The following is a 20,002-nucleotide window of genomic DNA, read 5'->3' as shown; positions in this document are numbered from 1 at the left end:
AACTATGCTGCTGCATAGTTCAATATAAAACTGTAAGATATTTTAGAGGGAGATCCTTTTAGAGTTGAAACATTAAAAAAAAAAAAAAATACTATAAGTATTGACAATATTAAAGCTGTCCAAAATGATCCAGATGCTCACAAAGACCTCTGGACAGTTCATTTCAGATTTTTCTGTGACAACTATTTCCTTTTTGCAAAATGTATGCAATACAACAGAATGCACCGTTTTGTTAATGGCATTGGGGAAAAAAACAACTTTATACTTAAGGGCTTCTCAAAAGCTGTATTTCTTTATCTTTACTGGAATAATCAAGTTGAACCAGTACTTTTACTCTTTGGACGGGAGTTTTTTATTTATTTATTTATATATATATTTTTCAAACAAGTATCTGTGTAGCTGCGCAAACAGCCACGTAGGACGGAGGCAGGATTCTCCAGGAAAGCCTATTGTCAAAAAGGGATGGGGAGCGCTCGCACCCCCCAACACTCCGAAAAATAGAAAAAGCGACCCAAGTAAGATAATGGTGACATGCGGCGTCCAGTGGCAGCACGGAGTCAGCAGAGTGAGCGGCAGAGTGAGCAGAGGCGCTGCATTGTTCAGCCGGAATGCGACAGACAAAAAGACAAAGGTTTGCGTTGGTCTGGTTTTCACCAGAAAAAAAACTAAATCACAGAGCAGCAGCGGTGGCGCAACTTGACCTTCCAGAGTGTTCTCAAGCGGGCTCATTCTGCAGGCTCACGCTCGGGCATGTTTCCGGTGCGTGTTGATCGTGGGAGAGGCAGTTCGGTGGTTGGAGAGAGTTCACAACGTGTTCCAGAGAAAGAAAAAAAATTCTGTAGCAGAGCCAATATAAATAATTTGAAATTGAGTGATTCAGATAAATAACTTCCAGTCTAGACCAGGACTAGTCGAGGCAGAAACCTTCCCAGGATGCACCTGTCTCAGCCATGGATGTATTACAAGCACTGGATCCTGGAATGGCAATATGGCAGCGCGTCGATATTTCCAAGTGGCCACTCAAGGTACTGCAGCAAAAAAAATGCTTCTCCCCCCCACCCCACCCCCATAGATCGCAATACAAAAAAAAAAAAGCCTTTAAAACGGTTGACAGGACGACTGTGTATAGTGGGTTCAATTCATCACATTATGATTAACTCATTGGTGCATGTGCGTGTGTGTTTGAGTGTGTGTTAAAGGTCTCAGTGATTAATATCTAAAAAAAATGCCGATGAAGTTAGAGAGATTATCGGTTCATTGCTGACTTTCAGGAAGTAAGCCGTGTGTCTCAGGCAACACACTACAAGACTTGTAGTGTGCATTGCATTGCACAGCAACAAAGTTACTTGCTTGGTAACTAGTGTTACCTAGTAACTAGTGTTACCAAGCAAGTAACACGAGTTGAGCAATGGAAATATTCCTCCTCACCGCTTTGTTGTGCAGCAGTCTGAGTCTGAGTAACCACACAGGGGAATGGCGAGGTGAGTAACAGGCACTCATTCTGATTTAATCTTGAAAACAGCTTGGTTGGATTATTCTCCATAACGAGGGAAAAAACTTGGAACGTCAGTGTCGGGATCTAGATTTGTTGCACGGGTTAAACAAAAATAAATAAATAACAGAGACAGAAATGATTGCAACAGTATCAGGAAATTTTATTTAATTATACGTATATAATTGTTTCTTTGTTAATCGTTTCAGTCATAATACTCATGAATATACAGACTATAACCCTCAAAAACTCATATCTCTTAAACAATCTACTTATATCATCTTTTAAAATAATTTGTTGTAAGAACCCGAAGAGGAAAATAAAGCAAAGAAAGAGTTTCAGAGAGACTGAAAACACTGCCAGTAATAATAACTATAATAAACATAATAATAACAATAATAATAATAGTCACACCCATTAGAGAGAAAAAAGGGGGAAACAAAGAAACGCAAATTAAAAACATCCTAATAATCAATAAAAAGATACAACTTTACTCCCTTTTCATGTTAAAAAATAGAAAGAAAATACAACGACTCACCAATATGACAACAATAGCAATAATAAGAACAGCCATTTAAAAACGACAATATCTGGAAACTGACCTCGTGACAGATGGGGCCTGCGGCCGCGCGAATGACGTGTGTACGTTGGTTTTTTTGTTTTTTTTTTGAGTGCAACTTTGTCGCAGACGCACCGACACGCGAGTGTCCGAGTGCGTCCCTGGGAAAGGAACACAATGAAAAAAGAAGAAAAATCATCCGTGTCACCGCACGCATCGGTGTTGCACAAAGAAATGAGAAGAAGAAGAAGAAGAAGGAGAAGGAGAAGCAGAAGAAGGAGGAGAAGGAGAAGAAGGAGAAGAAGAAGGGGCCCAAGCTGCGAGTTTTTAAAAAATTGAGACGCACACAAAAAAACAAAAACCAAACGAGAACCCAGGCGCGGGGCCGACAGAGTCTTGGCTTTATGTTGCTTGAGGAGCAGATACAACAAACACTTGTACAAAGACATAAATTACTGCATATCCATGAGCCATTAAAAAAACAAACCACGCACACTTACGCACAGACACGCACAAACTTAAAGCTGGAACGCAAAGAGGGGTGAGAGGGCGGGGGGCGGGGGTGCGAGACGAGGGGGAAGCGACCTTGGAAAAAGATGAGTGGGGGTGTGGGGGGGTGAAGAGACAAAGTGCAGGCGTGCTGATTGACTCGTGGTTTGCTGCTTCCTCCTGCTCGTTTTTTTTTTTTTTGACCGTCCACGATCCGATGCTCTGAAGGGAGGGCGGGGCGTGGTGGGAGTGGGGGTGGTGGCGGGGGAGGGGGGAGGGGGTGAGTCCTGCGGTGGTGCAGAAGCACAGACAGCCCTTTTGCGTAAAGCGTCGCGAGAGAGAACGAGGGGGATGAATGACGAACGTCGTCAAGTGCTTCACGGGGGGGGGGGAGAGGGAGCAACGAAATTCAAAATAAAAGTCGTCTCACACGCCGATATCAAGGTGGCTATGGCTTCTGGGAGGGGAACAAACGGCGTGTGACATGGGGCAGAGCCAAAGACACACATTTTTCTAAATAAATTTCCGGTCATTTCAGGTTTTCAGAAGAAAAATAGAAGAAAAAAAGCGGGCGTGGCACTCCAGACCCATCCAGAGGTTATCATTGGGGTGGGGCAGGGGAGGGGGGGTACTAGTGCAACAGGCAGGCAGGTAAGTGCAGGTGGTGGAGCTGCGCCTGCAGGTGGCGCTCCCGTCAAGCAGCGGTCAGTACGGCTGTGTCCGCGGCACAGAGACGAGACAAGAGGGGAGAGCGAGAGAGAGAGAGAGAGAGAGAGAGAGGGAGAGAGAGGCGGGGACGGGCGAGCGAAAAGTAGAGAGACACAAGGTGGCCAGCGGGTGGGGGGGTGGGGTGGGGTGGGCGCAGGAGAGGAAGAAGGAAGTGAACGTCACAAAGGGCCGACTGACAGGTGCGTTCGGTCTGATCTCGAGAGTGAGGCCCAGCGCGGAGCTGCACCAGCAGACCCGCCAAGGATCCCAGCGCTCCCAGCCTCTTGGAATGAGCTCAAGGGAAAGCAAACAGGTTTTTTCGACTTCCAGGTAACTGACAAGAGCACCAAAAAAAAATTAAAAAAAATAATCAGGATATTAATAACACCAGGTGGCGCCAGATCCCACAAGTGCAGCATCTTGATGCCAAATTCTTGGCTTGAAATAGATTTGTGGGGAGAAATTAGCAAAAAAAAAAAAGAAAAAAAATCCACATGGTTTCCTACTAATACATTCTTTTGTACATTTTGTTTTTTTTGGGGGGTGGGGGTGGGGATAAACTTAAGTTAAATAAAAATGACGTTCCTGAATATTAAATTTCATTACCTGTGCCAAAAAAGAAAAACATAAAAAAAAGAAAAAAGAAAAGAAAATTGCACCATATATGCTCTGAGGGGAAAATGGGCTTTGGTATAGCTAATGGAATATGCTCAACAAAAACAAAAAACAGACAAATAAAAAAATTAAAGAAAACAAATATTTGACGCTGCCCATTCAGATCCACTTGGTACTTTGTAGCAACTCCTGGTGATCACAGTTCTGTGAATAACAGTAAAGTTCAGCGTGTCGACCCACGACACGACTCGCGGGTCGAGAGAGAGAGAGAGAGAGAGAGATATTCAAAAACCGGACGCAGCCCAGTTTTCCTGCATCGCTTTGCCGCTTTGGTTAAATTCAGGAATGCATGCATTCATACGAACATCAAGTTGTTTTTGTTTTTTGTTTTTTTGCTTTTTTCCAAAGGGAAAAAAAGCGCGACGACAAAATAATAATAATAATAAAAAAAAAAGGAACCTACGGACCTGCCAACATGCCAAAAAACATCAAAAGCCTGTCTCCAAAACTAATAAAGATCAAGTGTTCAAAATGACTACTGGATAGAAATCCCCAAAACGCACAGGAACAACTGAACCGGTCGGAGAGAAAAAAACAACAACAAAAAACAAACAAACACCCAAACAAATGGCGAACAAACTGCGACGAGCACGTTTGAGAGAAAAAAAAAGAAAGAAAAGGAGAGGAAACCCTTCGATTTTTTTGTTGTTGTTGTTGTTGTCGTCGTCGTCGTATGTACAAACGCCCCGGCCCCTCCCCCACCCACCGTTCGCTTAGCCCTCGGTTTCTCCCGGTAATGTAGTTTCACATGGAGTAAGACATGAGAAGTTACGGTTAATCAAGTAGTACGAGTTTTACATGAGATAAGATGATGAGCGACAGTCGCGGGGAAAAAAAGAGAGAGAGGAAGAATTCAGGAGGGGGAGGGGCGGTGGAGGGAATAGGGGCGAGTGAGGGCGGGGACGTCAATCAAACGGGAAATGGGGAGGAGACAGGTGAGGCCGGGTCCCGAGAGAAACAAACCCTTTCAACCCCCCCCTCCCTACCCCACCCAGGCAGAAATCAAAGAGGGTCAACTTAGCTCTTTTTTTTTTCTTTTTTTTTTTTGCAGTGACGGAAAGAGAAGCAGTTTAATGTTCATATTTCTTGTTCTTGGGAGTTTGTTGGTTTGTTTGTTTGTTTGTTTGTTTTTTCAGTTGGTTTCTTGAAGATGCATTTTTCTTGTTTTTTGTTTTTTCATTGTGTCGTTTGGGGTCTTGTTCTTGTTCTGAGCCTCAGTGTGACGCTACAAGGGAGGGAAAAAAAGGGAGAATTGTAGAGAGTAAGGCAGAAATTAATTTGACTGTTTTTTTTTTGTTTCTTCTGTCAGGATTGTCTTTGAAAAAACAAAGTCATAAAATAAAGACGTGTAGTCATTTAGCGGTGAAATGAAGATCTGGAAGATGTCCAAAGATTATGTTCTCTTTGTGCCCGAGTGTTTATCTATTTAAAAATATGACAGTAAGGTTTTTGTTTTTTTTTTTGGTTAAGTTTCCATCTCGAGTTTTACATTGAAATTTTGTAAAAGTCAACGTAAACAGGAAACGGGCGAAAACGGAAGTAGGCCTTTCGACTTTAATCTCGAAATTTCAACTTTGTTTACATTGACTTTAATCTCAAAATTTCAACCTTAATCACAAAATTTCAACTTTATTCTCGAACACTTTAATTTATGAAATTTCAACTTTATTTTCAATAATTCCACTTTATTCTCAAAATTTCCACTTTAATCTCAAAATTTGGATTGGATGGAATCATTTTTTTTTTCTTCTTGTGGCCCTTAGCCTCTTGCGTAGTTTATCAAATCGTATCAGCGGATTACGTTTCCCAAAATAAAGGGTGGGAAACCCCTGAGATTTAAAAACACTTGGTATTGATAGCAGCTTCAAATGATCCATTTGTTGGAAACATTGCAGAGTTATTGTCAAACAAACTAACAAAATAATAACTATATTGGTGAACGCTGCCGAGTTATAGATTATTACACCGGCAAAGGGACCGCAAACAGGCAACTGCGATTCAAGTTTCACAGTGACATTACGTTTCAATGCAAACAAATACTGCATGACTATTGCAATTATGACTAACATGACACAGGTCACGTGAGGTCCCCGGTTCAGTGCTCACAACTGGGCTTTTTTTGCCCAATTTTTTGTGAATTGCGTGCATGGAATTCAAAGAGTTTGAGTGCGACTCGGCGTCGGGCTCGTCCTCACGTACCCGTGCGCCTCAGGATCCCTGGTAGGTGGCCTGGAACCGAGCCGTCTCCTCGAAGATCAGCTCCTTCAGCTTCTCCTTCGGGAGGTCGTCCAGCTCCATGGAGAAAGTGAAGGGCTCCTCGGCCACTGGCTGCACGCGAGCGACACGCAGAGAGAAATGAAATGTAAAAAAAAATTAATAAATCAATGTGTTTAAAAGATGTCAGCTTTGCTTGCGGTTATCAGTACTGGAAGAAGCAGCCACCGCTGGGCATCTGAAGGTGGAAGTTTGAGGGAAAATGAAAAGTGGAAATAAATAAATAAGTAAATAAGTGGAGTATTTTAAATACATAGTGAGTATACTTCCAACTATGTCTATCTAGTTGCCTGTAGGTTACATTCTGGAAGGGGAGGCAAGTTCAAAAAGACAAAACTCAAAGGTGACTGGATGAACTTCCGCTTCCACTTGGTGACAGTGCAGCGCTTCCTAGTGGTGGCAAGCCATGTTTTCAATCCAAAGATGCCGATTGGTCCCGTCACATTCTGACCCACCTAGAACTGTTTTCCAGATATCTCGGCCACATTCCGGATTTTATGTCAACAATCTAGCGATTGTTAGCGATCCAAGACGACCTCAACTTTGAATTAAAAAAAAAACAAAAACAAAACACAGATGTTTGGGTCTGATGTAATGTGTGACGTGACTGGAGATTACGATCTCGCACATTTCTCAATTCGAACCGAGGAGCCAAACGCGACACCAAACGCAGCTAAGAGGATTGGGCGTACAAGGCAGAGCGGCTCGGTGAAATCCTGGCTCAGCACCGAATACAATGGCAAAGGTGTGCGAGTGAATAAGCTCTCTCCCCGTCCAACCACAGTTCACAACTGGGCTCCGGAGCGCTGCTGTCGTTTTTTCCCGGCTGTTGCAAACTCTGCTGGAGGGCGTTTTGTGATTCGAACACCGAGGTTTTTAACAGCTTTAGATGACATTTTACTTTATTCCTGAACAGCAGCAGAAGGTTTCCCCCAAAGAGAATTTGAAAATAAATGAAATTGGGGGCAAACGAAATAATAAAAGTGACAATTTTTTTTTTTTTCATACGGTACCTCGTCTGTGGGGTCGTAGTACTGCTCCAGGTAAGGGTGAGCCAGCGCCTCCTCCACGCTGATGCGCTTGTTGGGGTTAAAGGTCAACATGCGGCCCAACAAGTCGAGTGCTGCAGTGGATTGATACGAAGCTTTAGCTAGCTGGAAAAATTTATTTTTAACCCAAGAAGTATTTTTTTCCACTCTGGATAACTTCAATGACTTTAAAGTAGTTTTTTTTTTTATAATGTCGAAAGGTTTTGATTAAATCTGAATAGTTTCAAGACCTTTTTTTTTTCTTTCAAAATATACAATACAAAAGACCTTCCAATCTCATTTCTTTTCTTCATTTTTTTTAAACCTAAAACAAACAAGTATGAAAAGCATATACACTATGATATTATTGGGACAGACTGATGCAGGATGACAGAGCCATTGCCTCCATTTCTGCGGGAGGTTGTTGCTGTACCTTTGACGTCGGCCTTCGTGTACATCTTCTCCCAGGGCACCCTGGCTCTTTCGGGAAGGGACTGCAGGTAGTTCCTCGCCTTGACGTTGATGATGCAGTTCAGGTCGTCTTCACACGGAGAGCCGAGAATGGCTGCGCGGGGAGGGGGAGAGGAGACCCCGAGGTGACGGATGGCAAACAGCTCAGCGGGACAGTTGGACACGCTTTTGACAAATGCTGTCCAGCTAACTGGTCCAACCAACCTGCAGCATGTCTAATGGTCCACTGTTAGGATTTCATAATGTCTCGTGCGGCTCTTTTGTATAGTGCCGTTGGTGGCTCTTAAGTTTTGTACGTCTAGAAGACAGTCGAAAAATGATTTTCATTCACTTTTGAATGAAAAGAATTTTTGTTTTTGTGTCAATTTAATTGTACAGGACAAGCTGACAGCCAGTCCATGCGTTCCCATGGCAGTTTTCTTTTTGCAAAATAAAAGCAATAATTGTGATTTGCAGGTCTTTCCATTGAAGGGTGTGAAGCACATAAATCTCGCAGGATGGGACTCTCACTTGAAGTGATCTTTGTCACGTGAGGGGAAATAAATACCACCAGGAACAATTTATTTTTTTTTAACTCATGCACCAGACGCACCAAAAATTGTCTATATATTTTTTTTTTTAAATATTCTTTTTTTAGTCGGGATGGAAGCTTACCGAGTATGTGGTTGAGCTGATCCAAGTAGTGCTTCCCAGGGAAGATGGGTTTGTTGGACACCATCTCAGCCAGGATGCAGCCCACTGACCAGATGTCAATGGACTTGGAGTATCCCTGATGAACAAGTGCATTTCGAAAGGTAAGAAGTTAAAAAAGAAAAATCCATTTAACAGGATTCAGATTCACGTGCACGTGTGCGTTCCTGGCGCGCCGACCTTTGAGTTGAGCATGATCTCCGGAGCCCTGTACCAACGCGTGGCCACGTACTCGGTCAGGAAGCCTGTGTGGTCGTGCTCCGGGTCGGCTATCCGCGCCAGGCCGAAGTCACAGATCTGAGGGCGGCACCAAAGGTCAGAGGTCACGAACCAAAAGTGGATTTTTCTTTCAAAAGCTTTTCAACTACACCTCCTGACATCTGACAACTCATGTAGTTCCCACTCCAGTGAGGCTACCAGGAACAGGGAGGGGGGGGAGTGCATTCTATATTGACCACTCCTTCACTTTAATATGCCATTTCTTTTATTTGAACATTACAAATCCGTGATGCTTCAAGTCCCTGGAGCCACTGATGCTTTCATGCGTGGTTTCCTGCACATCACCCCTCTTACAGTTTCAGTTCCATTACGCGGTGGGCGCGTTTACTCAGACATTACGGGTGGGGCTGTTCCGACCAAGTCGTAAAAATTAATTGATCTGGAGTACGGCGAGGAGTCTCCATAGTCTAGCACAACTTCCTGGCAGAGTGGCACCGGGTGAGAGGGGGATCAGTCTGGGGCCGAGCAGTCGCCCATACGCTACATTCCTCAAATTCCTTCCCGGTCCAGTGGAGGACAGTCGCATCTTTGCTCGGTAGCCGATGTCTGAATCAGCGGAATTAGTGGAGCTAGAAATCATTCAACTTTGCATTTGTTGAGGGGGGGTGGGGAATTTTGCTCTTCTGAGTTTTCCCTGCAACTGTGGCGTCCAGTCATTTGCCTGTCTGCTTTGTGCGTCAACCAACTGCAGGATAGCAATTTTGTCTTACATAACGTGCGCCGCGTTTTCGCTCCGTGTCATATTTGACATCAAGATGTGAAAAGAAACAATCAGCAGAGAACCAAACAAACCAGGGAGAACCTAAGCTACTTGGAAATATCCATGTTGACCAAATGAACCTTCACTGTCTTATTTACTGACATTTAAAAAAAGAAAAAAGGTCAGACTGAAGACCACAGCTGCTGAAAAGCAAAGTGTTCTGAATGCACATGAACATTAACAGAAATGGCCCTGTGAACTTAACAAAATGTCTAAAAAAAAAAAAAAAAAAAAATCGTAATTATTTTTGTTTGTATGGAATTATTATTATTATTATTATTCGCCATTTAAGGCAGAAAAAACAGCAGTACCATCCAGTGAAATAAGGCTGTAAGACAGATATTGCAGTTTTCCATCATGGCAGATAAGTTGCACTATCATACTGACCATTGGAGGATAGTTCACTGTAATATAAGAGCTTAAAATTCACTTGAGAAGAAATATATGGAAGCAAGCTCTGCACCCGCATTCATGCACCGCGCTGGGAAACCTGGAGGAGCTACTGGGAAAAACGTGACGCTGCAAAACGAAACCACAGCATCAGGCTTGGCATGAACAGAAACGCCGCGAGGCTGCAATCAAATTGCAAAGTTATGTTCGCAAGTGTGATAATGCAGGTGGCATAAAGTCTGCTGGAGTTGAAGCGCTGTTTTTCAGTCACTGATCAAAATACTGACCAACGTACCAACAGGATGACTTGTTAGACAATTTGTGTGCGCGCGTGTGCGTGCGTGCGTGTGTGTGTGCGCGGACCTTGAGGTCACAGGTGGTGTTGATGAGCAGGTTGGACGGCTTCAGGTCGCGGTGCAACACGTTGGCCGAGTGGATGTACTTGAGGCCTCGCAGGATCTGGTACAGGAAGTAGCAGATGTGGTCGTTGCTCAGCTTCTGCACCTTGAGCAACTTGTAAAGGTCCGTCTCCATCAGGGTCTGCACGATGTAGCTGGCGGGGCGAGCGGGTCAAGGAGGACAAGGACTGACGCCAGCGGAAACCAATTGAGACATATACCACACGCACTGTTTGTGGTGTGTGTGTGTGTGTCTGTGAGTGCAGTTCTATTACGCAGCTTGTTGGCACAACTGTTTCTCTATTATGACATTTCCTTTGGTGAAAGCAGAGGAGTGAATACATGCAAGTCAGATTGGTCAAGTCTCTTATTTTTTGGGGGGAGGGGCATTGGGGGGTGTGGGGGGGTCCTAATTGTTCAGGAACTTTGAGAAGATGTAATAATTCTATTTATTTGGATGATTCTGATTCTGTCACTTTTCTATCACATTCAATTTAAATTTGGTCTTTAGATGCAAAAATAAAAAGCCCATAAGGACAAAGCCCCCAAAATTGTTGGAAATGGAAACAATCTTTAAACCAGTCTACCCAAATATTTTTGAATCAACCCTATTATGACCTTAACCATGTTAAGAAATGTTGCAATGTAAACAGTACTGTGCATGGTGGCAACCTAATCAGAATAAGGCTGCATTCAGAGTAGACGGTGGCCAGGTGGAGACATGAGGGGTTTGCTGATCTTGGTTTTTGTGATTATTTATTGCAGTTATTTAAGCACAATACTTTTATACAGTCATTGCGGTTTCTTTGAGATTTCGGGAGATTGCGATTTGACTGAGAAGCTGAATTACTAAAAACAACAACTATCAGTTCAAGAACAGTCAATTACTTGGAGAGCTTAGCTTACTTAGGTGCCGAGCATCTAAACCCTTTATTTTGAATGCACTGTCTTAATCAGAACAGTCAATAAATTTACATTAAATACAAGTTGGGAAACGCAACTTTTCTGACAACAGGTTTCATATGTTTCAATTCAGCTCGTTTTGGTTTTTGGTAAATGGGATTGTTAGCTGAAGTGTTCTCCAGTCTGAAGATGAAGACCTGGATTGAAAAACACCTCCGTTTGTTTGGTCAAATCTCAGCGTGTGGACACGCTGCCTCCGCGACGCGGCGCCTGGGAGGCTGAGGTCACAGCAGAATCTCCAACATCAGTGAAGTCACTGCGTTTTGGAACTACTTCTTAAACGTAGCCGATATCTAAAAACCCTAACGATTCAAAACTGAGTTTTTTTTCCGTGCCAAGTCAAACTGGAGCAACCAAAACAAACATGCTCCCCTTTGCGCGTTTGTTTTTTTCCGAGGTGGACTGCGAGAAAACCTGACTTTTTCCCTCAGGCGCTGGCTGTACAGCTCCTGCCCACCGCTTCTCAAAAGAGGATTGGCCAAATGTAGAGAGAGATAGAGAGAGAGAGAAAAAAAATCACTTCTATTGATTAGAAGTACAGTTTGAAAGCCTGCATTACAGTACCGAGGGGCGCTCGAGTGTCGATCTGACCCGAGATAAACCGCACAAGTGCTTTCGAAAGGCTGAAAAAAGCAAAAACAAAAGGAAAAAAAAGAAACAGTACTGTACCCGAGCAGGAAGGCCTGCGATTTTTCTTTCTTTTTCAGCAGTGAAAAGGATACACATCCCTCATGTTGTCGATGTGCCGCGCCCGCAGGATGTCGTTGATGCCGATGATGTTCTCGTGGTGGAAGCGGAGCAGGATCTTGATCTCCCTCAGCGTGCGCTGGCAGTACGTCTGGTGCTCGAAGGGGCTGATTTTCTTGATGGCGACGCGTTGGTTGGTCATGTTATCCAGCGCGGAGCTGCAGGGCGGAGAGAGCGGGGTTCTCGCATTACACGAGGCGCGATTCGCGCAGGATCGCGGGGCTGTAAGCTAACGTTTTTTCAAGTGCTAGCACTAGTGCTAGCCTAGCAAGGTGAACATTTTAGTCGCACAAAGAAGGATTCGGCAGCGCAGCGCACCCGGCGTGGACAGTTAGTGAACAGGTTTATTGTGAAATTAATTTGAACCGGGAAATGTAGTTCGTAAACAGTTGAATTGAGCTGGACAGTATACACGTACAACTACAACTCCCATGGTGCAGTTTTACCAACAACAGTCGGGTATTGTATAGGTACTTGTATAGGTCAACAAGTAATACTAGTTCTCCCACTTCATGGTCATGTCCACGACGCCTGCCTGCGCAACTCATGGATGCATATTTCTCTCCGCACAGGATGATTTCTATTCGCAAATGCGACAAAAACTGTCGCACCGCACAGCCCAGGGGCATCGGGCCGAGAGGCCGGCGTGGGGCCGCGCAGGCGTGCGGCGACGGCTTCCAACGCTGAAGCGCGGTGAAGTGTCTGTAGGTGTAGGCCCTGAGAGTAGGTGCCGTGCGAGTGCGGTGTAGGTGTCAAGCACGCGGAGACTCGGCAGAGCTGAGAGCGGCTCCAAATAGTGGGAATAAAGGATCCATGCATTTATTTGCACTCTCCTGGGCTTGAGGCTTAATCCAATGGAAGTGAATGTGGCCAAACCTAATTCTACTTACCCCCCCCACCACCACCACCTCCCTTGGCCACTGCTGAAAAGGAAAAAAAAAAAAAAAAAAAAGACGTCCGTGCGTGATTTTCTTTTTTTTTTCTTTTTGCTTGGATTCTGCCTCGACAGGAACGGTTACATCACAATTTCCTTTATTCCCTCATTGCACAACACGCCGAGCACAGTGGGAGGGTTCACGACTATATGACCCTGCTTCAGCGCGCAGAGAAAAGCGCTGCAGGTACAGCGATTGAAAGTGAATGTGATTATAACCACCCGCATTAATTGACTTGTTGGTCTTCACCCTCGCTGCCAACCAACGGCGACTCGGCCGGTGTTGGTTGGCACTGGCAGCTCCTCCTTAAAAAGTAATCTAATTACTTCTTTCACTACTTTGTTTCATAAGTAATCAAATATTTATTACTAATCACTTTAGTTAAAAAATAAAAAAAAAAAGATCAAGTAACAGTTGCTCAGTGCTTTGGAATGAACTTCATCAAAGTGCAAAATTTCTCTCTTCACATGAATGAATGTTTGCTTTCACTGTACAAACTCATGTACAGCACTGGTGCCTTTTGCACAGCCCGTGCTGTTAAAATAGCCTGCGACATTGTTGTTTTCGGTTGCTTTTCAAAATATTGCGGACCTTTGTGGATAATAAGACATCTTTAGCTTGCAAAACATTTCGGAAAAGTAACTGACTCTTTGATTGAAAAAGTAATTTGATGATATAATTATCAATTTTGCCACAGTTAATTTACAGTGGTGGATTACTTAGTAATAGATTACTGTCTAACACTGCGCCAACACTGGTTGGGAGTGTTTACAAACCGCCAAATGCTCGGACGGGGTGCGCTCGCCTCGCACGACAGTGACAGCAGCCGGGCTTTGGCTCTTTAAAAATGACAAGTGGTCTCAACTGCTGCGTTCAAGACTGTGCAGATTGGAGTTGGGGTGGATGGGTGGGTGAGTTAGTGCGGGTTGCCAACGTCCACTTTTGCACCGACGCTGATCCGCCTTCTCGGTGCAGCCTCGAAAGCAAAGCGAAGTGACTGTGCATTGATGTCGAGAGCGGCAACAGGGTGGCTCAACACGTCCTCGCGGAGCCGAAGATCACACTCTGCGATAACACGAGGGGAAGGGGAGGGATGGAAGGAGAGAGAGAGAGAGAGAGAGAGAGAGAGAGAGAGAGAGAGAGAGAGAGTGGAAAAAAGGGCCTCGGTGCGCTCCGACTCCTCGCATCCTCTGCAGCGGATCCGCTGCAGGCTGAGTGTCGTGCTATTCGCGTCAGAATAAGGAGATTTTACTTTCTCGGCGGTGTCACTTGCACGGATGTGGCGTTTTGCACGTCTTGAGTTTGCGGTTAAAATGCAAAAATGCAGGGGGAAAAACCCAACCCTTCCCTCCCTCCCTCCCTCCCTCATCGAGCCGAGCGATCGAGAGCCAACGTCCTGCGCAATCACTCCCAATCTTGTTTCCTGTAAAGCTCGTAGCCACGCCTGTAGCCGCTTGGGGTATACGGCTAGCAGGCTACACGCAGCAGCAGTCGGATTGGAAATGGTAATAATAAAGAAAGAAACCTGCCCGAGTGTTTGGCAAACGTTTTAAAACACCACACACGCAAAAATAGTGACGTGACAGTATAAATAAAGCACACTTGTTCAAATGCACCAGCTATAATGTTAGCTAGCTGGTCGTGTTTGCTTTGCTGGCGTTAGCCATAGCAGAGCACTTTGCTTTGCTTTTACTACGTTACGACGAACTGCAGCGACGACGACGACGACGAACAAAACTCACCAAACCATCCCGTAGGCGCCCTCTCCGATGTAACACAGGTTCGTGTAACGGGGGCCCACGTCGAAAAGCTGGCCCTTGACGGACTCGCACCCGGGCTTGTGCCCCGCCGCGGGAGCCACATCCCCGGCAGGAGCGGTGGCGGCGGCGCTGCTGGAGCATACGGCCGCTGCGGTGCTGCTCGAATCCGCCATTCCTTCCTCTCCGAACCGCTCCTGCTCTGTCGGTGTGCTGCTCTGTCCGCCCGAAGCCCTCTGTCCGCGGTTGTCAGCAACACTGAGACGCTGGAGCTCTGGAGAAAGCCGTCCAAAAAATGTGAAAGCGAGCTGGTTGTGTGACAGGAGGTGTAAACAGCCGCAGCCTGGGCCCCGTTTGTGTGTGTGTATGTGCCACCGACGACTAGTACATGGATTTGGCTCGCAAGCGCGGATTTGGTGGTCTAAGCAGGCGAGCGAGCGTAAAATGCGCGTGCCAAGCTACGGCAAGTGAAAGGTGCGTTCGATGTCGTCAGCGGGAGCTGCTCGCTGGGCGGAGTCCACTGCCGATGTCCCACCGACGCCGCCGGTGCAGCCCCTCAGCTTCGGCGAAACGAGCGCTGCCCGCGGGATAAACACGCAGCAGCAGCAGTAGCAGCCGCGAGTGGGCGTGCCGAAGTATGTTACATGCTGTCTGTTGTTGCGAGAATATTTTTTTCCACCCCCCCTGTTGGTTCTCTGAGTTATTTTACCGCGAACAATTCGTGCTTTCTCTTCTCGAGGGTGATACTGTAAACACTCGTTGTGTCACGGTTTGTTGTTGTTGCCCACAGGTGAAGCACTGCGGGTTACAACTTGGCTGCATCATCACGAAGCATCACGAAACGCATTCGAATGGAATAGATTTTTATTTTTTTTAAAGATATATATATATATATATATATATATATATATATATATATATATATATATATATAATTTTTTTAAGGGGACGACATGGTACTTTCCCGCAGAATTTGGCTTAAAAAATAGTAGTAGATAGTGGGACATGAGTAATTACACATTCTAAAGTTCGTTTACGTCTATTGCGTCCCTTTCACTATTATTTCTTCGCCGACAGTATTTAATGCGGTTATATTTATTTATTTATATATTTATTACCATAGAAACGCGTGTGGATGTCGTAACCACACCCATTGGCCTACGTCACCACGCCGGGGCGTTGCACTTCCTGGTTCCTCGGGGCTGCGCTGCCCGCACGTCGCGGTCTGTCCGTCTCTGCTGTTGATTTACTTGGTGCGGGGAATGGTCCAGTTCCCTTTGCGACGAAACTGGATAAGCCGGCTTCGTCTGGCGCTCACTCTGTTCGGACTGCCGTGTACCGTAGGAAGCCAAGTGACGGGTGTCAACGCTACACAGCTGTGAGTGAATCAAAAAAGCTGCCCGAATTGAAAGCCTTTATGTCGGTTTAATTTCGTGCGGACACGTGGAGTAGTGTATTTTTCTAGTCGAGAAAATGAAACCAAACCAATTTATGCACTGCAGTAATTTCGTAGGTCAAGTGTGTTGACTCGTAAATCAGTGAATGTTTACTGCCTGTCTCAGCCTTTGTGTTGTCGGCTTGATACCGTGAACACCAGAGGTTCTGTCACCTATTTTCCTCAGAAGTTCTCAGGCGTGGCGATGGGACTTTGGCACCGACCACATCAACTTAATGCTTTTATCACCAGGGGTTCTGTCACCTATTTTCCTCAGAAGCGCTCAAGCGCCACGGAGGGACTTCGGCACCACTGCACACACACACAAACACACACGTATCTCACGTTTCTTCTTTCGCAGGCCCACCATCTCCTGCACTGCACCCCATCCCCTCACAACTTCCAGAGCCGTCAGCACAAGTCGCTGTGACTTCTACCCACCCGGTGCATGGACGATGGCAACCTCGGCGCCGCCGCTTCACGTCAAGTCCAGGTGCCCCCAGTATCCAGGGTCCAAAGTGAGACGCTTCCCCGTGCCGGACGACAAGGTGGACTGGAGTCAGAGCTGGCCGCAGTACAGCCCAGTCAACTACACTGACCAGTCGGTGTTGAAGAAACCAGTGTGGGCTGATCCTGAAATTGGGTGAGTGGCGCGGATTGACGTGCATGGAATCACAGGCTGTGATGTCGTTTGAATGGAGTCTATGTTGGTTGATAGCTGATATACTTTTTCAAATTTTAAATGTCCCCTCAATGATTGGTTTCAGAGATCAGCTGGAGCGGGTTGAATGATGTTTGTCCTTTCTTTGCAGCTCTTTCTCCCCTAAATTCAACTCTATGGACAGTGAAGTGGACAGGACAAGCTTTGAGGGCAACTACAAATTGGAAAAGGGATTCCCGCTGTGAGTTACACAATATTTTGTTTAGAAAAATGCTAATGAGAATCCCGATGTTAGCTTCTGGCATAATCAGTCTATCAACTTTTCATTGTCTATGAAAGATGCAGAATTGCGCATCATCATTTGATTTGAAACAAGCATCTAAAATAATTAAATATTACAGGCACAATACACAATGCTAAGACTAAAGACGAAACCATTTAGCTGAGAAGATGGTAGTGACTGAAACAAGACTACGTATGTATCCACTAATGTGTTTGTGATGGCTACGGCAAAGTCAAAAGCTTCTAATGTGCCGCCCAGAGCCGATGGCCGTTCTCAGAGGGCTCGGTTGCATTACCTCTCACTCTGCCGGGAAAGTTTTTCAACTTGAAGCACGTTGTAAATAAGTGATTGGATTTTCACATTTGTGTTTCATTCTTTCTAGCAACCCTCGCGGACGCACGGGATTGAGTGGCAGAGGTTTGCTCGGACGATGGGGCCCCAATCATGCAGCAGATCCAATAGTCACCAGGTGACTTTTCCTTCAATGAAACACACTGGATGTGTCCAGATGTCAAGTACCTACGGAGCAGGATCAGGGCCACAAAGAAGAGAAATTTTTTTCCAATTTGAGAATAAAGTCGAAATTTCGAGAATAAAGTTGACGTAAAAAAAGGCGAAATTTCGTGAATGAAATTGTACTTCCATTTTCTCCATTTTCCCGGTTACTGTGGGTGAACATTGTGGGATACACTTGTTTTCGGCAGTTTACTTTTGACTGTGGGTAGCTGGGTTAATCCACCATCCGTATCCTTAATCTCAAAATTCCCAATTTATTGACAAAATTTCCACTTCATTTGTGTTGACTTCATTCACAAAATGTTGTCTTTTTTACGTCGACTTTTTACACAAAATTCTGACTTTATTCAGGAAATTTCAACTTTATACTTGAAATAAAAACTCAAATAAGAATTTCCTTCCTGTAATATTTTTCTCTCCTCTCTTGGCCCTGATCCTCTTTTGTAAATACCAGATGTATGTTTGATGGCAGAACAAATGACTCACTAGATCTACAAACATTTGGCAGATGGAAAGTGGATGCTAAAGGATCAAAGATCAAGCACTTGGGTTCCAAACGGCCCGTCCTGCAGTTTGTCTCCATCAAAAGGAAGGACTGCGGCGAGTGGGCCATACCTGGGGTTCGTCTATTTTTTTAAAGCCACATTTTCTCACATCCACCCGTTTGATCCGGTGCCTTGTTCCATTCCACTTTTTTTTTAATCATCTGTCCTTGTTTGTGTTTTTGGCAGGGGATGGTCGATGCTGGGGAGAAGGTGTCGCTCACTCTCCAGCGTGAGTTCTCCGAAGAGGCGTTGAACTCGCTTGCTGTCTCCCCGGCGGAGAAAGCAAAGATCCACGAGCGCATCACAAACCTTTTCCAATCCAATGGGTTCATGGTCGGCAGTCAAGGCACTTTTTGAAATAACGTAGACACGTAGACAGAAATTCAAATATACATTTTTTTTTGTTCTCCCTCAGGTTTTCAAAGGATATGTGGATGATCCCAGAAACACTGACAACTCCTGGATGGAGACGGTTGCCGTCAATTTCCATGATGAATCGGGTATTAATTTCTTCTTTTTTTTTTAACTTCTACTTTTGCTTTGAAAAACGTAGTGCGCAGCAGTTCTTCACAAAGGCCCCCTGAATAACAAAGCGCATTTTGTCCGCCGCTGACTCGTCCTCGTTGTCACCGTAGGCAACAGCGTGAGCGAGCTGCCGCTGCAGGCTGGCGATGACGCAGGACAAGTCCAGTGGGTTGATGTGGATTCATCCTTCCCGCTCTACGCCAGTCATTCTAGTTTCCTGGAGCTGGTTGCCAAAGAGAGAAAGGCTCACTGGTAACCAAGGACGAGAGACTCCATTGTCGTTTGCCACGGCAAAGGAAACGTTGGCGGCCTTGTTGCTCTGTGTGTGTGTGTGTGTGTGTGTGTGTGTGTGTGTGTGTGTGTGTGTGTGTGTGTGTGTGTGTGTGTGTGTGTGTGTGTGTGTGTGTGTGTGTGTCAATAATGATAAAAGTCCTGTATGCAAGCTGAACATATGAGCACTACAAACAAAAATAATATATATTACTAATGTAGCAGAAGTTGTGATGGGAATGAAACTGGCAGGGTTTTAAAATCTTCGTGGCTTTTTTTTTTTTCGACTGAATGCTGAAAAGAAGCCAAACATGAGTGTGACACACAAGATGCCGCCGAGTGGCACACCATGCTATTTCTGAAGGCACCAATTATGCTAATTCATTCTCTGCTAACAGGGATCACATTAACCCGGTGCAGCCGCGGCGGAAGGAAACACAATGAGCTGAAATGAACAAAATGCATCATGGACTGATTTTAACTGTGATTTCGGGCCAGTGGGGGCAATCAGAATGAAAAGGTGCACGGCGCCTTCGGTCTCTGCGAGAGAAATGATTGGAAGGGGTTGGGGACCGCATGCAGTGAGAGGGCCGAGGAGCATTCTGGAGTGGGAACAGACGGCGGAAGGCAGACGGCCATTTCACACCCGCCAGCCTGCCGTCATGAAACACACCAATACTGCACATGTCATCCCAGTGTTGAGAATTCTCTCATGTGTTGCAGGCAGGGAGCAATGATCCTGAAATATCTGTTGGAATAAATGCTTAAAACTGCAGACTTGTGAATACTTTTGTCATTCATACATATCACAATACTTAGTTTAAATATATATATACATACATATATATGTACACACATACATACATATACAGTACTGCCCGAAAAAGTTTACATAAAAGATGAAACCAACACATTTTATTGAGCCATTACACGCAAATTGACATCTCAAGCAGTTCCTTTGCTGATTAAGATTTTCAGCTCATTAAAGCCACAAACCCACAAACTCAGAAAATTAGAACGCTGTGAAAAGCTTCAGTTTTGTTGGTTCAAAAAGTCCAAAACACCTGCAAAAGGGTCCTGAGCCTTTAAAAAGTCTGTCTTGGGTTGGCTCAGAAGAGTTCAGACATGGGGAAATACCTTTTCAGGATATTC

General features: G+C 45.1%; 2 protein-coding genes across 7 annotated transcripts; one reads left to right on the top strand and one right to left on the bottom strand.

The window, feature by feature from the left end:
* Positions 1-1,631: 1,631 nt before the first annotated feature.
* mapk3 (mitogen-activated protein kinase 3) lies at positions 1,632-15,051 on the bottom strand. 2 transcript variants are annotated; one of them, XM_076023775.1, is made up of 9 exons: positions 14,601-15,051; positions 11,899-12,081; positions 10,179-10,368; positions 8,567-8,683; positions 8,351-8,465; positions 7,659-7,790; positions 7,211-7,320; positions 6,123-6,251; positions 1,632-5,239 (listed from the first exon to the last, which is right to left on the bottom strand). In XM_076023775.1, exons 1-8 carry the CDS (start codon positions 14,789-14,791, stop codon positions 6,132-6,134), a joined length of 1,158 nt encoding a protein of 385 aa, XP_075879890.1. In that variant the 5' UTR covers positions 14,792-15,051; the 3' UTR covers positions 1,632-5,239; positions 6,123-6,131. The 2 variants fall into 2 exon arrangements, with proteins under 2 accessions (XP_075879890.1, XP_075879889.1); XM_076023774.1 differs by having other exon boundaries at positions 1,632-5,148; positions 14,601-15,049.
* A 63-nt stretch (positions 15,052-15,114) lies between these two features.
* nudt9 (nudix (nucleoside diphosphate linked moiety X)-type motif 9) lies at positions 15,115-19,620 on the top strand. Of its 5 annotated transcripts, none has more exons than XM_076023771.1 (9): positions 15,115-15,250; positions 16,412-16,693; positions 16,863-16,952; positions 17,377-17,463; positions 17,965-18,130; positions 18,242-18,388; positions 18,471-18,555; positions 18,691-18,832; positions 19,349-19,620. In XM_076023771.1, the coding sequence occupies exons 2-9, from the start codon at positions 16,506-16,508 to the stop codon at positions 19,608-19,610; spliced, it is 1,167 nt and encodes a 388-aa protein (XP_075879886.1). In that variant the 5' UTR covers positions 15,115-15,250; positions 16,412-16,505; the 3' UTR covers positions 19,611-19,620. The 5 variants fall into 5 exon arrangements, with proteins under 5 accessions (XP_075879886.1, XP_075879884.1, XP_075879885.1 ...); XM_076023769.1 differs by lacking the exon at positions 15,115-15,250 and adding an exon at positions 15,667-15,993; XM_076023770.1 differs by lacking the exon at positions 15,115-15,250 and adding an exon at positions 15,737-15,993 and having other exon boundaries at positions 18,019-18,130.
* Positions 19,621-20,002: the final 382 nt, after the last annotated feature.

This window comes from Nelusetta ayraudi, unplaced genomic scaffold, assembly GCF_046127955.1.
Source record: "Nelusetta ayraudi isolate G7.1 ecotype Tasmania unplaced genomic scaffold, CSIRO-AGI_Nayr_v1 ptg000016l, whole genome shotgun sequence".
Lineage (NCBI taxonomy): Eukaryota > Metazoa > Chordata > Actinopteri > Tetraodontiformes > Monacanthidae > Nelusetta > Nelusetta ayraudi.
The sequence above is the reverse complement of the archived record's forward strand: the minus strand, read 5'-3'. Positions and strand labels throughout refer to the sequence as shown.

Bases quoted from the DNA above. Each gene is read 5' to 3' on its own strand.
- mapk3 (XM_076023775.1), bottom strand. From the start codon at position 14,791: ATGGCGGATTCGAGCAGCACCGCAGCGGCCGTATGCTCCAGCAGCGCC. The intron at 10,369-11,898 runs GTATCCTTTTCA...TCGCCCCGCCAG, and splicing joins ATCGACAACATGAGGGATGT to CTACATCGTGCAGACCCTGA. The intron at 8,466-8,566 runs GTCGGCGCGCCA...CTTGTTCATCAG, and splicing joins AGATCATGCTCAACTCAAAG to GGATACTCCAAGTCCATTGA.
- nudt9 (XM_076023769.1), top strand. From the start codon at position 15,878: ATGGTCCAGTTCCCTTTGCGACGAAACTGGATAAGCCGGCTTCGTCTG. The intron at 16,694-16,862 runs GTGAGTGGCGCG...CTTTCTTTGCAG, and splicing joins TGGGCTGATCCTGAAATTGG to CTCTTTCTCCCCTAAATTCA. The intron at 16,953-17,376 runs GTGAGTTACACA...CATTCTTTCTAG, and splicing joins TTGGAAAAGGGATTCCCGCT to CAACCCTCGCGGACGCACGG.